The sequence below is a fragment of the Pseudopipra pipra genome, chromosome 1 (genome assembly GCF_036250125.1).
Source record: "Pseudopipra pipra isolate bDixPip1 chromosome 1, bDixPip1.hap1, whole genome shotgun sequence".
In the NCBI taxonomy this organism is placed as follows: Eukaryota; Metazoa; Chordata; class Aves; order Passeriformes; family Pipridae; genus Pseudopipra; species Pseudopipra pipra.
Window position 1 is genome coordinate 19,299,036 of NC_087549.1, and position 22,087 is coordinate 19,321,122.

General features: G+C 36.9%; 1 protein-coding gene and 1 long non-coding RNA gene across 7 annotated transcripts in view; one reads left to right on the top strand and one right to left on the bottom strand.

The window, feature by feature from the left end:
* The window catches only part of ZFPM2 (zinc finger protein, FOG family member 2), a 309,968-nt gene that overhangs the window by 133,034 nt on the left and 154,847 nt on the right, over positions 1-22,087 (bottom strand). For 3 of the 6 annotated variants that reach the window (XM_064646870.1, XM_064646863.1, XM_064646896.1), the window contains one exon: positions 13,224-13,406. The exons of the other annotated variants lie outside the window; for them this stretch is intronic. In XM_064646870.1, coding sequence (XP_064502940.1) covers positions 13,224-13,406 — 183 coding nt within the window. The remainder of the gene's footprint in view (positions 1-13,223; positions 13,407-22,087) is intronic. 6 annotated transcript variants of the gene reach the window in all.
* Positions 9,573-15,790, top strand: LOC135410307 (uncharacterized). Its single transcript, XR_010428618.1, has 3 exons — positions 9,573-9,708; positions 10,025-10,138; positions 15,515-15,790. It is a non-coding gene; the product is annotated as an uncharacterized LOC135410307 (long non-coding RNA).

Below are 22,087 nucleotides of genomic sequence, written 5' to 3' on the forward strand. Positions count from 1 at the left end.
CCAAAGATTGATTCTTTTATATTTCTGCTAGAATTTTTCTGTTACTGTTAAAAAAGAAAAAAAACCACCATCTTTTTATTTCAAATAATCTTCAATATATGCCATTCTACACTATTATTATGGAAACTGAAAAAATTAAAAGACCCATAGATTGTCTTAATGTATATGTGAGTATATAAAAATAGTCCTTACTCTGTCCTTCTCTTCAGGTGACATTTTCACTGACTGCATTGTCTCTTTTGTCTGAATAATGGTCCCAAGCAAGTGGATGAATTTGTCGCAAGGAAAACCATCTTCATTTCCATTTCCTCCATTTCCATTATGTCCTTGTTTTGATAACTCTTCACTCACTGGGTGTACAATGCTTTAAATTGTGGTTTCAAATGTGCTAATGCAAATTCCAAATCACCAGTGTCTGCAGAGAGGGATGGGAAGTTCAGCCCCAGTGTCGGTGCTCTTTTAGGTGCGGTATCACAGTGTTATTTTAAGGTCAGCACTATGCTCAGAGAGACTTTACAAAGAAAGTGGGTTACTTAGGTAACTGTGTAATGTACCTAAACATGATCAGCTCTGTTGGCAGAATTACCATTAAATAACAAGGGTAGAAATACAAAAATAAAAGAGTGCAAGAATAGATTTAAAAGAAATAACTCACACATTTCTATCTTCAGGCTGTAAGATCTTACCTAGTACTTTGTCAAAAGAACAAAGTAATGAAATTTTAAAGTTTTTACTACAATAACCTTGTATCTCCAAGGGAATATTCAGTGAAATACGAGAGAGGTTTTAATACCTGGAAGCACAGCTGCATTATAGTGAGGTCAATTTAGGAGCACTATTGAGACTCTAGGCCATAATGACTCCATATGGAGTCGGACAGTAGCTAAGGTAATAAACTTTCACAGTGTGATTTCTTTGCTCAGTGCAATACTCACATAATTCGGCAGTTACTCATCTTTCATTTAATGGAGAGGGCTTTTTTCCTCTTTTTTTAAGAGCTACCATGTGCTCATTCTTTCCTCCTCATCACGGAAGGTTTACATATCCAAAGAAAACATTAACTGAATTCCCAATGAGAAAACTCAGAATTTTATGACTGTCTGAATGCTGTAGAAAAGGGAAATTCCTCAGTCCTCGACCCTTACACAAAGATGTTTCCGTTTGTCTTAGACACTGGTGTTAAATGGATATTGGCCTTAGTTTCCAGAGTAATAAGAAGACACTAAATGCATTTGAGGACAGAGAAATAAGAAATTGGGGACAGCTGCGGACAGCAGATTTGGGACACTGGTATCATGTATGTAACAAATCTTTATTAATAAGTACATTAAATCCCATATTTTTCATTTATAACCGCTGCATAATTTCCTGTTAACACTTCATGTAAATTCCAGATAAGGTAATAATTTTTTTTCAGAATTCTATTTCTGTTTCATTATATGTTCTACACTCTGCCCCACAGGTCAGTTGCATGATTGAAGTTTTATGCCTCATTAAAATTCCCCTAGTTAAAACATGGAGACAGAATTTTGGTAATTCCTTTCTCCACAACTACAATTAACCATTCCGCTGGATTCCTGTATTACTGCAATCCAAGTTTAAAAATTACTGTATGGTGAGATGGTCAAGGGGTCTAAATGTCCTAAACATAAGGCTCTTATCTTCCTTTGCTCCAATGGCTGAAAAACCCTGCACCACCACCTCCCAGTTCAGTATTTCTAGCTAGCAGCTGCTATCAGAAACCTAAATAACAAAAATATGCAAACTTGCACACTAATTCCCTTTGGAGATAGATCTTGGCTGCAGCCCTGTCATAAATCAGAGAATTTCGATATGAAATGAGGCAAGCAGCTCTAATCATTTCTGCATTTCAAATTGGATCACTGGCTCAATCACTGGGCTTTTTTAAACTGCTTGCCTAAGAGCAAATGTGAGGCGGGAGATAATTCTGAAGAAATCTCTTCTTTTGTGGCCGTAGAACTCTTTTAACTGTTTCAAGACTGAAGGCCACATTTCAGTGATAATAACATATATCTGCTGCGAGAGATATGGATCCTTAAAGACATCTTCCCTCTCTTTCAACTCATAGAATTCCATCAATATCTGCATATATTATATATATTAATGTATGTGCATGTGCATATGGGTGTTGTGTGCATAAAAAGAGAGGGAGAGAAAAGAAGAGAGAAACATCTGACATGTAGCCTCAGTATATTTCCCTTTAGAATTTTCTCTTCTGACTTGGTGTGGGTTTCAATTGCTGCAATGACAGTATAGTTAACTTTGTACACATATACCCAGGCACTCTGGAAATTTATTTAACGATGAAGGCAAAACTGAAAAGTAACCCTCACCTGCCCAGCGCCTGGCTCAGAAATAAATCAAAAAAATAAAATCAAGGTAAATAGAGGTCCTCAATAATTGTGTATGACATCCAAATGTGTCCTCCTTGCCCACCAAAGTCCTGAAATTCTCTTTAATTATACTATTGATTTTCTATTTTCATGCCTTATCTAAACTCTGAAAACAATATATCACAGAAATTACACTTACAGTCAATTACTGTGCAAACAGCATCCTCTTGACTCTCTGTTTTTCTGTTCAGGGTATCCCCTCTTTTTCACCCAAATGATACTACCAGCTTGTTACAGTTTCAGCGTCCTCACTGCAGTGCTTTGAAATTGAATTTAACTCTATTATCAGCAGGTTTTTGTAATCTCATGTAAGCCTAATAGTGATCAGATGGAATTTTACAGCTAAGCTCCCTGCATTTTGAGGACTAATTTAAAATATTTATAAAATTTTTGGTTTAGACAGTTAAAAAAATATTCACCTTACAAGGTTTTATTGTCTGCTATTTTCACCTCCTAACCCCTCATACTCTATTTTCTTTCTGGGAGCTGCATACATAGTTTTTGATATTTAATTGTCTGTTAATAAAATTTAGTAAACTGCTTCATTCAACAATGATCCAGACATTTGATGATTTTAGTATCACTGCACCATGCTAATTATGTAGTCATAAAACAAATAACACTGTTTTAGATTATCTCATCTAACTTTGAAAATATGCTGGTAAATCCGAGCATGCCCAAACTCTGCATTGCCTGCCACACCTCATTCTGTCAAGGTTTAAAAATATACCTGTTTGTGCATATATGTATGTATTCTTTTTGGGCACCCTGACAGCTACCAGGGCCATATTGTTGATGTTCTCCTATTCTTCTGCCATGTACACATAAAAGGAAAATCTAAAGAACTCCTGTCAGGATTGTCAGAGATCATGCTGACGAGCCCAGCTCACCAATAAGACATGTCCTTGCATCTAATGACACATAATGCTGAAATCTGGAGCCAGCACACTCATGGAGTTCAAATGATGCTACAGGATCTACCATAGTTCACCCTGCTTGGTAACAGATTTGGCGTACGTAAGTAAGCCTCAGAATTCATTCCCCCTTTGCCTGACTGGAGTTCGGAAGATGGACAAACCCAAAACTGATCTGAGCTTTTCAGAAACCCAGGCCTTTAAGCACAGTGATATTGGCTTGGGGACTATCCATGATCGTGCTCAGCAGCTGGGCACAGCCTGCAGGACCTGCAAAATCAGGCCACAAAGCAGCACACCTAAAACCAAAGCCCAGGAACACTAACAACCAGACTGACGGTAAGCTTTTACTCTTCTATTCAAAACAATACATTCAATGTTAATACATCAAGCCTCATGGGGTCTTGCCCGTTAAGTTTGAGGATTTGAATCTCATGAATGCGGAATCTGCATTGTTCTCAGTGGAGGTCACTTTGCTGTGCATGTAGGAACATGCGGGTTGCTTCAACAGCTTACAAGTGTAGCAGAATTGTCAAACTCATTTTGAGCTCACCTCTGTTTCCTCTGTGTCTCAGGGCATGCAATCCCAAATCCTTGTGGTTCAGTGGGGAGTTAAAGCCATACCCTGACGCTATTTCAGGAGTAGAGCGATTGGTGCTACTTCTCTAACTCGTCTAACCACCACTGACGAGAACTTACAATAACCTTAGCTTATTCCACCCACCCAAATGAGATTTTTCTGCTCGAAAAGGGGCCAAACTTCACACATCAGCCCATATTATAGGAGAGCGGCCCTATACCACATCTGAAATTCCTCTCCAAAGTACAACATGCATCATGATTTAAGTCATTAAGAAGGTGCCAGCAAAAGTTCAATTGAGCAATCAGTAGTCTTTTAATGTATGTTATCATACTTTCCTCTCTCTCCACCTTGGTTTAAAAAGGCCTCATGATTAATGTCACCTTTCTTCTAAAAATGTTGTGCAAACAAACAGTTCACCGTAAAGTTTTAATTTTAGGTTAATTTTCTGATAGTATCTATCTCTTTGCTTACATTTAAAATCAGTGTCCATTGAAAAAAATTAAAATTCAATCGAGACCACATTGAATGTTTAAATGTGACCTCGGGCTGCTTCTAGAGAACACTAAATGAAGGTAAATTGTAATGGTTTCTGAAAAACATCTGTTTTCATACAGATGTTTCTCATAACCACTGGCTGTAGCATGGCTGTAGACAGGTGCATAGAGCTGCAGTATGCCACCAAGTTACACATTTTTTCTCTAGGGATAAACTATATTTTTTACTGGTTACCTTGCTGCTCTTGTTTTCCTTGTTGGCACAGCAGAGTTGAATAGCTTCTTTGAGCCGAGGTGCATAACAGCTGCTCAATTATTAAAACTCAATGTGATGTTACTAAAATCCCAGTAGTTGTAATATAATGAAGCATTTCAGGCTTCACAATCCTAAAAAGTATCAATCCAATATCATAATAGAGGAGTTCAAGGAAAAACCAGATCTGAATGGAAATTACCTCCTCTAAACACAGCCCTTTCGACACTTTCAGGAAGGGATTTTCTTCAGGCATGGGACCCCAAAGCATTTTGGAGGCAATTTCCCACTTGGTGGAATAGGCTTTTTATAGCTCCCTTCTTTTCTCCCCCCTGACTTCACCTTTTTAATTCATATATTCAGAGTAAAGAAAAAGCTCACAAAAGACATGAGGACCAGATACAAACAGAGAGTTTTTTCTCCGCTGGGGCAATGCCACACTGGGACATCACTGCACTGAGAGAAGATTTAAATTTTACTGTATTTCTTGTCTCAAACATTCATCTGTTCCCTTCACAAATGGAACAGAACCACTCCCATCATGCAAACAGCTGCTACAGCACTTGTACTTGCCATTTGTCAATGGGAACTGAGTTTAAAACACCTAAGAAAGCGCTTCTGAAGAAACTGCTCCAGTGCAATGTGGAGGATTTAATGGAAAAAAAAGAAAGCCATATATTTTGGTGATAAGTCTTCTATTCTGATTCCATGGTATTCAGTTTATTCATAACTTCATAAGAAAATCTGTGGGCTTCCATAAATTCCATGTGTCTTTAGCTGTGACAATGCTAAAACGTGAAATTTCTGGTAAAATAAAAGTATTTCAAGATTATATATATATAAAATTATATACATGTGGGGTTTCTTTTAAATTACAGAAGAATGTGATCATTTCTAAAACAACAGTTAAGGAAATATGAAAGCATAAAGGGGGAAAGGATTGAGTTTTGTCTCTGAGAAAGAAATAGTGTACAGCGGGCAAAATCAAAGTCTGCTTCTAAAGATATAAAAATCCTAAATTTAGGGTTTTTTCTTCTGCTTGTGTCTGAGATATTGAATATAGAGGAAACATATGGAGTACTAAATAAAATGTGGAAAAATTAAAAAAAGTGGAAAAATATTGAAAAGACAGTATCTACAGAGTGTAACGATTTCACAATGTCATGTCAGTACTGTCTCACTTTACATAGTATTTTCCCTTTTAGAGTACAGATTTTATTATGTCACCGTTTAGAATACCAAAATCATAGCATGTTTTACTAATTATTGTGTTAAGAGTCCTGAATGTTTTAAAGTTTAATTATGCACAATTAATATCGAATAGAGTTGTATTCCTTCATTGAAGCTTTTACGAGGGTTGCGAATAACCCATTTATTGCTCTATTCTCTGCCTTTCAGGGCTTCAGGTACCATTTGCATCACATGGCACTCACTGTTAAAGGCACAGCTAGACAGATCAGCAGCTCCTCTGCCCATTCCCCTTCCCACAGACAAGGTACCCATAATCTTATTTTGTACTTTTGGAGAACTTGTTGAACAATTGTTCTCAGATGATATACATCTTCTCTTTTGAGTTTGTTTGTTTGTTTTTTAATCTGAAAAGCTGCAAAACTGCTTTAAGATGAACCTCAGTTTCACAATTAAAAGTTTGTGAAATTCTAAACCTTCTCAAAATAGAAACACTTTTCCAACTTGTTCACAAAGATGAGCATAAAATGAAGGCAAGAAGGTGTGTCATACTCTCACTCTCAGTCTCAAGGAAAGCATTGCCAGCATTGCCTACAAATTCCTAGATAGGCATGAATAGTGAGATGGCCATCTCTACTTGAGGTGTTTCCCCAAAACCTATCTTAAACAACATCTTGTTTCCCAGTGCACAGTCAGTTAAGATGTGACAAAAGGAAATTTGATTCTCAATAAAGACAAACGCCTAATGAGTGATCAAAATGCAAAGAAATAAAGTGCACTACTCAAAGTAAATGTATTTTAAAAATTATATAAAAGGTTGAAAGAATTATTCCAGCATCTTAATTTCTATTGAGGATGAACAACAGTAACATTACATTTTCCTGCAGCCTTATTCGCTCAGCCAAAAATGTAGCTAAAGGCTTCTGAAGTAAGGAGATTCAATTAAAAGAAGCACCTTTTTTCCCATTCAGATCAGAGGTGACATATTTCTTTTAATGTTCTCTTTTGAATGGTGAGAAAGAGAATAGTACTTTATGATAAAAAAGATTTTTTCCTCCTTCTGCTTTCCATCTCTGCTTCTTTTTACACAGGAATCTTTTCTCTTTACAATTCAGTGCAACATGTGTAAACATGGATTATACCACATCAGAAACCAAGTTAGCTATCTCAAGAGAATTTGTATCTCTGCTGTGTGTAAGTAAGCAGATTAATTCCTAGATCAGGCATTACCTAATGCATTTTCAATTCAATTTCTTCTTTTCTTTCTGCACACAAGATCAGGGAAGTGGGATTATTTTATTAATTTAACTAATATTTTGCATGTTTTCTCTGTTATCTTTCTTTCCTCCAAAATTTTTTGTTAGCTCCTAGTGAGTGATTTAGTATGAGCAAGGATGTGTAAAGACAAGAGACCTAAGCCCTCAACACCTTACAGAGAAATAAATGGCATAGGGAGTGACACACTTTTCCTCCTACTACACTACGGGGAATAAGGAATTCTCACATATTTCAAACCCTGATCTACAGCGGCACATCCTGCCTGGGGTAAGCTCAGTTATTGTACAAAATTTAGGAGAAGATTATTTATTCATTAACATTTATGCTGCTTTTATGGAAAATCTCAGAAGTAAAGAATGAGCCAGTCTGGTTTTATTACAGCAGTGCCTGCTAGCACTGTTTGAGGTAAGGGTCTGTCAACATATCACAAAAGCATGGAATTTACTGTGTAAAATCAGTCCACTGGCCCATCGAGCCTGCTAGCATGCCCCGGCCAGCACCCAAGTCTGATGCTAAAGCAGAAGATGGCACAGTAAGCCCTTAATACATCTGACTAATGTTAAACTTGGGCAGGGGCAGAGGCAAGACATTCCTTCTTGCTCTCTGCAGTGTTCATGTAATGCCCAAAGACAGGAGTCGATTATGTCCCCGTAACTAAGAAAGTAACAGACAGTGATAAAAATATATGGATTCTTTGTAAGTCAGCCCTGCAACTAGCCACAGGAACGGGTGTGCTACAGTGAACAGAGAAACTCATCATACATTTCTATTTTACACAAAATTAATATTCAGTCTTTTTTCCCCCCTTAAAATCAGCTCAAAATCATTTCAACCAAGGTACTCTAAATTACCTGTTTAGGATGGAGCTTCAAATTAGGAAGGGCAAATACTCGAGAAATGAAAAAAATGTCTTGAAGATCAATAAGAAAAAGGACAGAGAAATTAGAGAAAGGAGAAGGAAACACAGCTGAAACAGTGAACAGGGAGAGACTGTAAAGTGAGGAGAAAGGCTAAGGGGTAATTACCAGAAACATAAACAAGAGATAAATATTAGGAGATGGGGTAAAGTGAAGAGTTAAGGGAATCTATGTAGCTGAAAATGAAACTGCATGGAGAGAGCTGTTGGGGTGCGGACAGAATAGCAGGAGGAAGGCAATCAAAGCCATCAACAGAATTTCCTCTTTCCACAATGCTCCAGATTCTCTACTTTTTAAGACCCTCAAGTTCTGCATTCCAGGTGATCTCACAGAGATATTCAAAAGTTGAACAAGATGTCATATAGGGGTGTATGCACGAAGAAGGGAACAGTAGAAGACAGGAAACAGCAGAAACTGTCAAATACATTCCTAAAAAATCATCCAAACAGGCCAATAAGACGGGGGAAAAAAAAGTAGGAGTAATATCAATGGCTCAAGCTGATGTAGATCTCAAGGCATTTAGAGAGTTTTTGACCTGAGTTAAGTATAGTAAGGATTTTTATACCTCTTGAAATATGTTATAGTTGGTATTTCTCCTATACAATACTTTTCTTCATCCAAACCTGAACTCATCCTTGTCAGTATCCACACAAATGCAAAATAATCTATAGTGCATACCTTACACAGATGTAAGGTGATCCTGTTTGTATTCTCAAACTCCCCCTGCCACAGAACAACTCCACCCAAAACCAAACAAACAATCAAAAAAAGAAGCAGGTTTGTTTGGTTTTTTTTTTCTAAAATGAGTAATTTTTTTTCTCCCCAGACGTTTGTGAAATTAGTTATTTTAGTTGTCACCCCTTTCGGAGAATGATGTTCATATCTAAAGTTAAAATTAATACAAATGACTGAAGAGGCACAGCCTCATTACAAAGGATTTATACACAAACCCTCTTATCAATACCAACCTCCTAGTTCTTAGACTCCTAAAGACAGAAATATGGAGCTACAAATAACATTCATTTCCCAATTACTATGCCAACCAGCTCTTTTATTATAGACTGTATTTGCATTTGACTGACTGGCCTATTGGAAACATAGTGCTGCTACACCATCATCAAGCATTTTCTCTTTTTCAAAGACATAATCCAGACTATGTGCACCAGTGCGCTATCTGTTGGTTTAATCATTCCTATACATGATAAGGGATCCTACTCTTTGCAAATCTGGATTTTTGTTAAATACCTTCATGTTCCAATTTTAACCTATCAGTCCTGAAATGATGGGAATTCGTTGCAGATTAATTGTTTATTGGACTTATGGCATGAGTCTACTTATTTTCTATTGTTATAGGTGGTACATTTGAGAATGTGTTCAAAGGAGCATTGTTTTGTATTTACATTTTCTTTACAGTTAGGATCTGCATATAATATACATAAAAAGTTTAGTCTTCTTTTATGTCATGAATTGTTGTGAACAGCCAGAATCCTACATGCCTACTTTGCATTTACAATTTTTACATAAAGAGTATAAAAATTAGTTCAATTCACAGGGTGCTAATGTACAACCCTTTTGGTGTCTGATCATCATTCCACGGAATAATTTTGTAAGACAGGTGTTTGTTTAACCTGTAGGAAACCTGAGACCTCCAGAGTGCTGTCAAGCAGGTTCGTTCATTTCTTTGTACCTTATCTCCCATTAGAAAATATTTCCTGTTCTTTCCCTATAAATTCTCCCAGGAAGGGATTTCCTCCTTTTCCCATCTTGATTCAGACACTATAATAACAACAACACGATTATGTGTTTTGTGACATTTAATAGTCTAGTCTGGATACCAAGAACTTCTTGGGGCAGAAAGCACAAATAAAAAAAAATAAAGTTATAGCAATTAAATTACCAGAATGCAAATAAATAGTCACAAATACTGTTCTCCATTATTTATGCAGATACAATTGATTTTAATCTTCTCTTATTGTTTCTCAGTCTAATTGTTTCAGAGTCAGATTTAAAGTGAAGCTCTGACTGCACTGGCACACAAGTTTAACAGAAGGTCGTACACATGCTGTATGTGGCCAATGCTGGGAACTAAGGAATCGAGTAAGAAGAATATTTTGCTATTATAAAAGTAAAATTATGGCTCTTCATAATTCTTTATATAGGGAGAAAGGAGGGATATCTATGGAAAAAATCCAGCTTGCTTCTTCAGATATATCCAATTGTCTTAATGACATTTTTATTTTATATGTATCTGTGAGTAAGGCAGAAAACTGTAGTGCTCTGCTTTGCATTGTGTCTAAAATTATACTCATCGTGGTTTCAGAACAAGAAAGAAAAGTCACCTCTCCTGCCCCACTGAAACATTTGGGGTTCTACACCTAGCACACTGGGGTCAGAAATATGGCACAAAGACTTCTGAAATAAAAAAGGGCAAGTGAAAATTGTGAGATTCCATGAATTTGAAAATATTTCAGAATTAAAACAACAAAGAAAGAAATAATGAGAAAAAATACAGTTGTTCAAAACATCAACATTTTAAAGAAATCAATGTTTAAATATTAACAATTCAGAATTCTACTGGTACACTGTTTTTCAGTGATATTCATGATAAATTATGTGACTAGTCTATTGAATGTCATATTGTGGAAATACATGTATGGGAAAACACACATTACAAAAAACACTTTTGAGATGGACACAGATTAAAACAGAGTAAGAAAATTCTGTCCTGCATTGTTACAAAGATTTCTAAAATCTTGAAATATTTCAAATTTCTTTCAAAGATCCACTCTTCCCATTTCTTTCAGGGATGATTTCAAAATGGCTCTGCTCCTCCCTCTACTTTGCTACAACTAAAATTTAAAGTGAAATCTACATCTTCATTATTTATATTATATCCAAAAGTAATGCACTATTCAATGAAAACATGAAATGCCTCACTTTTAATGGGCAGTTCAAATATCCCTATGCACATCTTAGAAGGGAAATTTTTAATTTATATAAATCCACTTTGATGATTTTTTTATTTCAATTGACAGTGCTTCTCTATATGATGTTAAAAGAGCAAGCAATGGCATTTAATTGAATCAAAAGGCAATATGATGATAGTGAGTTCAGTCATGCTTTTACTGTTAACACTGGTGCAACGATTTATTCATTTGCCATTCCACTTACTTTTGTTTTTGAACAACCATAAATTACAGTTACACCTCTACATAACTACCAGTTGGCACATATGTGATACTGGTAATGGCATATATATATATAACTAGAAGAGATCATGACAGTGTATATGTTCTATTCCAAATCAAAAACTTTCTGACTTTGTCTAGTGAAAACTATCACTCCTGTCATGTGAATGTTCAACACCATCATAAATTTAGTGACTGGTGTGTCAAATGTGAGGAATTGCAATCAAGTTGAGAACTGTAAAGAAAATTCGAGTCAAACCACAAGAAGTTAGAGGTTATGATCAAATTCAGTCAGTGATAAGTGGTATTACCGAAATGAAAATGGTTGGTAAACACTGCCCAGGTCTTAGCACATCACTAGTATTAGTAGTTTATCTAATTAAAGGGCTGGGCATTCAAACAGACTCTCATGTAATGAAAAAATATGGAAATTTCCAATTTTATTTTATTGGTTTTAATTCTACACTGGAATGATTTAAGATTTATTAATATATTACTTGGAGACTTTTCCTCTAGACCAGTCTAGTGGTCATGACATGTGCCTTGCACTTGAAGCTATGCATGAGCCCCTTTGATGCCAACTTCAGGCACAGAATTAGTGTCACTCATATTTTGTAGTCCTGTGATCAAAACAACGGGTGATTCATTATAAATTTTTTATTTTTAATTTATCCAGATGGACTTTTTTATTTATTGGAGAGTAAAAATTAATGTTCTTAAGGAGAAAGGGGCACTGCAGCCTTCATATACGTCATGCAATACCCTCAGGACTCTGCTTTGGTTTCTTTAACTAAATCTTGAAAAGTCTTATAAAAAGAGTAACCATATTTTTCAGCAAAACAACATTATGGTGCTTTGTGTTTTCTGACTGTTCATCTCCACCAGTAACCATAAACTGCTGGCACTAGTGCCAAGTTTGTTACAGAGAGATTAATGTTGGCAGCACAAGAGCTTCTGAGCTTTTTAAAATAAATTTGGCACTAAGCTCTAAAAGGGTTCATCATCACTGATCTAGATTACATCCTTCTTTATCAAGAAATAAGTTTCAAAATTCCTATCTAAATAATACTCCTGATTTATTTGTGTTTTGTTCCATTAGATTAATGCATATAGGAAGAATTCTCTGAAGTAATCTGCAAATTCACTGCATTTTTCATTCACTATCTCTAAATAACTCATGTCTGCAGCTTTAGTGTGATGTAACTGTTATTATACTAATCTTAATTATCACCATTTTAGCTTTTGCCTCCCACACTTGTTGTCATTGTACTCATGTCTGGTTTAAAAACAGGACCTAAGCTAGCTGAGGCCAGCAGCTGTCTTTTTAGTATCAGGTTCAGAGTCTAGCACAAAGGAGCACTAGTTCCCAACTAGAACCTCAACATGCTGCAGCACTACAGATGTTAAATGTCATAATAATGATTGTATCTTCCTTACACAGTGATTATGAACAAAGCTGTACATCTTTCAAAGAGCTCTTGTTTTTACTTTTCACCAGCAGCTAAAGCAAGCAACACATTTCCATTACAAGATGAAGCTGTACAATCTCATCCAACAAATGATCTCACTCTGACCCTCACACTAACTTTGCTATTAAGCAAAAACAGGCACATTTTCCAATATTGATTCCAACTAATGTCTGATCCTAACAGGCATGATCTTATCGGGGCCCCACTATAATAGAAGGAGTGTCAGAGTTAAACAGAATAGGTTTAGATAAGATCACAATCTTCCTCACCATGATGTGATGCTATCATTGAGTGAATACAGTATTTGAAGTAATTATCATTAATAGATATTGGCAATAGGAAGAGTGGTCACTAGTAAGATCTAAACAAATTTGTGCATGATAATAAAGTAAGTTTTATCCCAACAGTGGATATGTTATACGCCCTAAGAGACTTTGTTGCCTTTATTTTTTTCTTTGAAATTATAGATATTGAATCAAGAGAGAAATATTGAGGAGCAATGTCCCTACATGTTTTTTTCTGTACCTTCTGTTTTGTGGCAAACTGCCACTTCAGCCTTTCTGCTGCTTTCCTGATGCCTTCATTGACCAGATGTCTCATGATGTGTTGTGTGGATAGACCCTGGTCCCAGGGTTTGCCTGAAGAGCCACAGCCAAAGCTGATTTCATGGCGCCCTTCCTTGTTAGCCGACAGTGGAGCAGCAGTGACCTGTCTGACAGGAGGTGTGGGAAGCAAAGGGTCATCTTTCTAGACTTTGAGCCCTACAGTTGTTTCCTTACTTGAACTATTCTTTGCAGGAATATGGGCAGTGCCACGGTGGGCTAGCCTAGAGGACTGATCTCTAAGGTAAGTGTGGGCTGTGGCAAAAGCCACAAGGTTGACAGTCATCTGGCTTGGTTTGGTTTTTGCTTCAGCATTTGTTCTGATTGTAGTAGACTTTCTGCATTCTCAGAAAGACGATGGTACTGTAAAAAGGAACACCTGCTTTGATGTGGCAAATTATACGTGAAACTCTTAAGTCTTTCTCCCCTGAACCTGTCAGCATGTAAGATCAAAACAGCACAGAACGAAAATAATAATTTATAGCCCTGGAAAAAATGTTATCAACCTAGGAAAACTGAAAACACCAATATAAAAAAAAAGTCAGTTCATAGTTATGCATGTGCTTTTTGTAATGAAACAGCAGAAGCATAACTAAACTTTCAAAGCCATACAAAAATAATACATAAAGAAAGGGTGTAAATCTAAAATCCCCTTAACTATTCACCATTATAAAAAATAAGCAAATGTGCATGTAGAACTAAAAGGGCACAATCAGTTTTCCAAGAAACAATGTTGTCTCTGTTATTCTGATAAAAATACTGAACTCTAATATACTATTTTTCATTCTTACAGACATTAGCTAATTAAGAAATTAAAAAAAATTTCTAAATTAATAGCTTACTTGCCAAGATTGCCCAAATATTGGTCTTATACATAGAAACCTACAGGCAGCTTTTCTACTTATCTTCATGTATTCGTCTTCTCAAATGTGTGATTAACTCCAGAGCACTGAAATCTTTTTGATAATCACTGAAGATGAATGTATCAGGACAATCAGCAGCATATGGAACACAGAATGCTGCCAGATGTTAACACACTAAAATAAAGCAGAACCATCCATGTACTCTGTATCTTGTCTAAAAATAATATACTCATTGACCTTAACCCTAACAAACCAGTCCCATCTTCAAGGTCAAATAAAATAACAAATATTTATCTTCTATGGAGAGGTTTATAGACTGCACTTGCAGTGTTCACTGTCACAAAATGCTAAGCCTACCTCAGCCTTACTGCTTTGAATGAAAGCTTGAGGTGCTCAGCACTAAGCAAAATCAAGTCCTAAGTGCATTATTAATCACTGTTGGAAATTTGCGGTCATTGTGCGTTCCCTTTCATTGCTTCATATTTTTTTCAAAGACTACACATGGAAGCAGAAAAACATCTAGGTAGAGTAAAAAATACAGGCATATAATTGTGATGTCTAATGCATACTTCATTTGGAAGAGATTTGCAAATGCTCTATGTTGCCTTTAAAGAATAACTTCAGCCATTTTTGTTATCCCAATACAAGTGCAAATATCAAGGTAGCATACTGCTGCAGCTCTCATGAGCCTGAATACCAGGCTACAGTGGGTCATGGCAGCAAATATCACCCCATCAACGTCTTTACTTCCTCATGCCTTTCAACCATCCCAAAGGAGACACTCCTGTCCAACAGCACAGCCAGAGAAACGCAGAATACAATGAAAACACCACAACTATTTTGGAAGAGTTCAGGAGACCTCACAGTTATGGTAGTAATAGTGAACAAACAGACAGTTAAGCATATTTGGTATGACTGATAAGGAAATGATTATTTAAGCTCAAAAAGGCCATTCAATCCCAAGTACACCACTAGCCAGAGCAAGCTAGTAGGTGCTACTACAAAGTCACTTAAATCCTGCAAGAAGTGCTAGCAATTGGCTTGGAAGAGGGAATGTGAGGAATGTTAAGGAGGCACAACCACACCAAGTGGTCTCACATTTATGAAGTCAAGTTTGAAAACATGGCTATTCTTCTTACTTTCCACAGCCGAATGTGGTGGTGGAGGTGGAAGTGGTTTCAAAAGTAATCAGTGCGTGTGCAGTCATTTACTGCACACAGGTACTGTTTCTGTATTCATTTGAGATTTACTAGCACAGAAGCAAAAAATGAGCTCTGAGGATGCCAGTGATGCCAAGAGCCTCTCGAAAATATTTCCACATCCAACCCACGGTGTGTTCTCTGTTTTTCAGCCTGGCTAATCGGGGCTCTAGTACCTGATAGTGGATGACTGACTATAAAAATCAAGATTCAGCTTACTCCCTGAGGCCTGCTGTACCGCCAGATCAAAGTGCTTACACTTGGCAACCTGAAAATCAAATACCATTGCTGTCACTCCAAAAATGTGTGAAACAGAAGCCTGGGACAATGATCCTTGTAAGTTAGACAGTATTCCTTAAAAAAAGAGATACAGAAAACTTCAAAACAAAGTCCTAAGTAAAACTGAAAATAATGTTTTGAAAAAGCTACACTGACTCAATATTTGGCTATACACAGAATGTTAATTCTAACTGTAGTTAGCTAGAAACTGGATTGGGAAGGGAGAATATTCAGAAGAAAAAAAACGTGCAGGCAGTTGGGAAGGGACATGCCAAAGAAATATAGCAGTTACTTCCTTATCTCTCAGCTAGCCCTTGTTATATTTCAATTAGATTTTGAAAACGGTATCCTATACAGTGTGACCAACTGTCTAGCTTCCTGTAACATCCCATCTGCCATCTTCTACAAAAAAGTGTCTCATTCTGGCCTTTTAAAGACAATCTTGAAAGATTTTAGCTACCTGCAGGCATTTCTGGGCAGCCGGACAAGCAAAGTTGGCTGCAGACATTTCTCAGCATCAAGGTGCCAAAAGCCACAGGGTCATCTGGTCCTTTTACTTCCCCCACACCACAGTTCAGCTGCGCCTACACCACTCCTCTCGTCTTGGTCCAGCCTGTTCTTAAACACACCAGCCACAGATTTACTGCAACCTCCTGAATCTCCTCCAGCTTTTCAGTCTCATTAACATTAGGAAGTTCTTTCTTGTATCTAATCTAAATCTTCCCTGCTGTTACCTTGCTGGAAGGTTCACTTAATGCAACCCATCATGTCCTTCCGTGGTGCATGATCTGGGTGGATCCAAGAAGTGAAGGAAACCCTCTACTGTGGAGGCATTCAGGATTAAGATGGTATTTTTGCTTGGAGGAGGGGACCAGAGTGAGAAGGAAAACAGGAATATGATAAAATAGTGGATCCCAAAAGAGAAAAATACAATTTGGAATGTAACAAATATAAACAACAAGACCCAATATTTAATGTAGCAAATGCAACCACATCCAAGAGGAAAAAACACCATAAAAGTAAATCAGTAAGACTAAGACACACTAGGAGGTCTACTGCAGAATTAAAAATTAGCAATAGTAGAACCAGCCAGCTTCAACACAAGCAGAAAAGAAAGAACTAAGATATTTTGGATCTACTATTGTTTTCTGCTTTATTGCTCTCTTTCCTTTATGCTAATTTGCCCCAGTTTTCTTCCAAAAGTGAGGACAACAGCTTGCAGGAGGGGGAGAGAGGGAAGGATCCTTCCTCACCTCCCCAGCTTTGAGGCACACCTCCCTCAGCTCCCCTAAACTTGTCTTTAGTGTCCTCACACATGGCAGGAGTTCCAGATTTGTGTTTAAAAAAAGTGGTCACTCATCCCCCAGATCAGAGACTGTCATGTGGAAAAGAAAGCTTCAAAGAAGAAAAAGTATTTTTGGAAATGTGAGATGTTTATAAATAAATATATAAATAATAATTATTAACATATATGAAGTTTCTATTAAAAATAATATCTTCTGTGCATTTCAAATATCAAATCAAATGTCAAAAACAAGATATAAAAACTAATCTGTGACAGGGAGAATTTTAAATTGTAAGACATAGTCTCAGAGTCAGAATAATCTACATAAACTATGATGATATCTCATAGTTATGCAGTTCATTCTAAATGCATCAGTAGTGTTCAGAACGCTACCCTGCCCTTACAGTACAGAAAAGGTAATATTTTGTCTAGGTAAAACTCAATTATTCCCTAAGTATGTTAAAAGAACTCAAAAAATTATAACTATGTTTAATGATTCACTAGTTATAAGGCATTTTGTAAATACATTTAAACATTTCCCCTACTCTCTAGTCTGTGGAATACACAATAAAATGCATTAGTGAAAAGAAAGGGGATAAAAGTTTTATTAATTGGTATTCAGTTATTTAAGATGGGATATGAATATCACAGAATCACAGAATCATTTAGGTTGGAAAAGACCTCTGAGATCACTGAGTCCAATCTGTGACTGATCACCACCTTGTCAACTAGACCATGGTACTAAGTGCCCCGTCCGGTCATTTCTTGAACACCTTCAGGTATGGTGACTCCACCAGCTCCCATTCCACTATCTGACCTTCACCCTTTCTGTGAAGAAATTCCTCTTGATGTCCAGCCTGAACCTCCCCTCGCAGCTGGAGGCTATGTCCTCTCATCCTGTTGCTAGTTGCTGAGAGAAGAAACCAATTCCTACCTTGCTACGATCTATGAAACAATATAAATATGAAAGTATATAAAATCTGATGGGGCTATGCATATAATTCATCATGTATGGGATATCAGGACACACCAAAAACCTCTATAAAATAAATAATATCATCAGGTAGAGTACTAGCTGTGCAACCCTTCCTCTGCTGCAACCGGTCTGGAGCTGGTAGGGAGGGTAAGGACAGCAATTGATGGTGTCTCCCCTTCTCTTTGCTCTGGAGCCCCAGTGGCTGGAGTTAATTGTCTTTTTAGCTTCTCTGGAGCCTGAGGAGCCACCACAGGATGAGACTGACGAACTTTTTCTCCCGGCTTGACAAATGAGGCTCAGGACATTTACAAACTTCCCTCAGCACTGAATTTCTCAGGTCAAGCTCTGTATTGCCCATATTTTGGTGGTACAAAGTGGATCTGCTGCATGCGGAAAAGGACACATTTTGCTACTGGCTATGTCATACTACAACATCATTAGAAGAGGAGCTACAGCTGAATGATAATTTTTAGGACATAGTAACAATCAATACTTTCTTCTGACTAGAATGTGCTATTTTTATATAGTCACAATCACTTATATTGTGTGTATATATATGTAGGTGTATATATACTTATTTTTTTTTACTTCTTTATGTTTACCTATATATTCACATATATACCATACTTTCACAGAACACAGTTAATTTGCCTGGTAATAAAACAACCAGAAATACCCTTTATTTCTATCATTTTTGAAAATTTGCACGCTAATTCTCTCAAGTATATTCAGACAGAAAAGGAAATGATCTTTGGAATTTTGATCATTCCATCACACTGTATGGGATGGCAAAGAGCCACTGTCTTAAGTGAAATCCCTGTTCCATTCCTTTATTTGAAGTAATTTTTTTATTTAAATGAAGATAGACAATTATTTCAAATATTGTTATTGTTACTATGATATGGTACCTTGGTCTGCATTTCTATTAACACAAACAAATTTTGGCACCACCAAAACGTGAATTTTCTTTTCACACCAAAATTTACTCTACAACACACTTTTATTCCAAACAACTGCCCACTATTGCCTCTGTGAATCTTATGGAAAGCACCCTTGATGTTTTCATAATCCTATGCATTTGTATGTCCAGACAGCACATCTCGACAACATACTGAGTGGAACACAAGTGCTACCACAGTTCCACAGGCAACAGCATCACAGTGCTTTTTTCCACTACCAATGTACTCTAAGGCTAACTACCCTTGGGCAGGCATAGCTTTATATGTAATAGCCCCAAAAATACCCAGGAGTGTCCAGGACATTTTATTTTCAAGTGTTCAAAGAAAGAGCACAAGCCTTTGGTTCTTTCATTTCCGTGTCCATTGTAACTACCAAATACTTGGCTTAACAATGCAAACATTTTCACAGAAACAAGCACCTTCATAGCTTTATGTTCCACTAAAATGATGAAGCTAGAATTTCCCATGCTTGTTCTATGAATGTGAAACTGCTGAAAAAAAAGTGTCAACGTTTTAGAAACAATTTTATTTCAGAATTAAAAAAATAGTGTTAACATCTAGTGAGAAGGAAGGTATTTCAAAAACTGCTGAATATTTAAATCTGACATTTTATATCTGCTTAGTCTATAATACTTATGTTTCATAAATAAGAAGATGTATCACTATAAAAAGCATGAATTGAAAAAATTTCCTCAGAGGACAACATTATTGTTAAATTTCTCATTTTAAATATGAGTTTACAACTAGTGTCTTTTAGGTATTGCAGTGCAATGAGGTACATGACTGACCTTAAATGGAGATAAATTATTTTTCTTGTATGAAGTTTTAAAATAAGACTACATCCCATTCTAAAATTTGTGTTATAAATTTAGCAAAATCTACACAGCAAAATAAGCATTTGAGTCTTAAAGCCTGTGATACAGAGAAGATTAGACTAGTTAGAAAATTATTAAGACAGTCTAGAAGCACAAGAATATGTTGCTACTGAAATTTATTGCAGTGATTCTCTCCAAACAGCTTGTCTTGTGGGTCCTTTCCAACTCAGCATATTTTGCGATTCTGTGATCCTAAAGTGTAAGAGCCTGGCGCTTTCAGGTAGCATCTCCCTCTACTGATGCCTGAGAGGCCTTGGACCAAATTTTCCTGCCTTTTTTTTCTGTTCTAGGCTCCTGACTTTGCCTCCTCTCTCCTGCTGGGCCATCCCCTTGCTCTGCTCTCAGCACCCTGGCAATGTGCCCCAGGGTACATTCCCACTTTCGGTAAGACTCCCTACTGAAATGAAGCTTGCCAAAATAGGACAGAAAGTTTATTGAGTTTTCTCCTAGGGAACTGTTAGTTTAACGGGAATGATTGGCAATGTCTACTACTTAATTACAATAGTATTAGGATAAATTCTGCTTAATGGAGCTGCTTATAGCAAGCACCAAGTCACTGAATTAGTTTTAAAAACCTTTCAAAGTGACCAGTGGTCACTACCAGTGACTACCAGTGGTAGTTTTAAACAAATGTTAAAGTACTGCTGTTTTGATAAATAGGTGTCAAAATGCACCATGGGTATATGTATTCCATAAAAGGGCTATAGCCAAGGAAAAGAGATTAAAAAGCAAGAGCAATTTTATGTAAAAATCCTCTGTTGACACAATACTATATTCTGGAAATTACCCATTCAGAAATGAAGAAAAAAAAAGATGTAATTTCAATCCTGTCTTATTTGTATGTCCCTTAAATATTTAATAGCCTAAAATTACAGCTGTGGTAATGGTGTGCAGTACTAATACCAGTGTACTATTAGCATTTAGACAAACATGTAGGATCAAGGTGCTCTTTCTTTTAATGTACCATGTTGCTTCATCATCTGTTTGCGATCTGGAAACAAATTCTGCAAGCTGGGAAAAAAATGCTGTGTAAGTTTGGCCTGGCTCTTCTGTCGAGTCCAAGCTGTATCCTCCCCCCTCCCGCTCTCTCAAGCTAGGGAAAAAAAGGAACCACAGAAAAACCGAAGGAAGTCCGAACAAAAACGGGATTATATCAAAAATATATATTTACAGTTATATATACAATTTGAATATATTGTACACACAATAGGGAACTCCCAAGGGGGCAAAAAAGGGAAAAAGAAGGGGGAAACAGGGATAAAAAACCCAAATATCCTCCAAATATATACCGCTAATAGAGAGCTAGCGAACAAATAAAAAAACCGCATTAAATACCTCCCTGAATGAAACAACAGAACTGTGCAAAGCACCAACTAACTCCCCAAAAGGACCAGAGACAACGGCAGGTCTAAGCAGGCAGGCCCTGGCCTATACAAGCAAAGACCGTCTACGGAGAGACCTGTCACCTTCAGCCCCCAGAAGAGAGAAGAGAGCGAGCTCTCTTATCTGCGCCTTATTTATATGTTGTGTTAGGATGATATGGAATACTTCCTTAGATTTCTGACCCCTGTTGTTAAGGAAGGCCTAAAAAATCCAAAAGTCAACCTACCACAAATGCTTTCAGCATTTTCCAAAACAGAGTGTTTATTCAGATACTACATCTTGCTGTTGTATTAGTAACATGTTTAAATTAACTCTTTTGTGTAAATGTAAATAAAAGAGCAGAAATAACTTTTTTTTAAAAAAGTGTATAAACTACAATTATGGACAAAAGTTTAAAAAGAGTCTTTCTATTATTGTATTCTCCTCAACTACATGTCTATATAAATGGGAGAGCACATGGTAAAAGGTAAGGCAATGTGAAGTGATGTGTTCTCAAAACCGTTGTGGATGGACATGTGGATGTCCACATCATCTTGGCATATCTCAATATTTTGAAATGTTTCAGTTCGTATGAAGTGGCCTCAAGGTGTGCCAGAGGAGGTTTATATTAGATATTAGGAAAACTTTCCTCGCTGAAAGGGTGGTCAGGTATTGGAACAGGCTACCTGGATAAGTGTTGGAATTACCATCTCCGAAGAGTTCAAAAGATGTTTGGAGGACATGTCATGGTTGTGCTGGGTTAACAGTTGGACTCTATGTTCTTAGAGGTCTTTTCCAACCTTAATGATTCTATGATTCTAAGTGGAGAATCCCAACACATGCACAGTGGACCAGCACCTTCCTGGCTGTTGGTGTGACACCATGTGCTGTCCTGAAGTGCTACAACGATAACATCTGCTTGTGTTTGAAACAGAAGGAAGTGATCTTAAACTAGTTCTAGATATGAAGAACCTGACAGTAATAGTAGT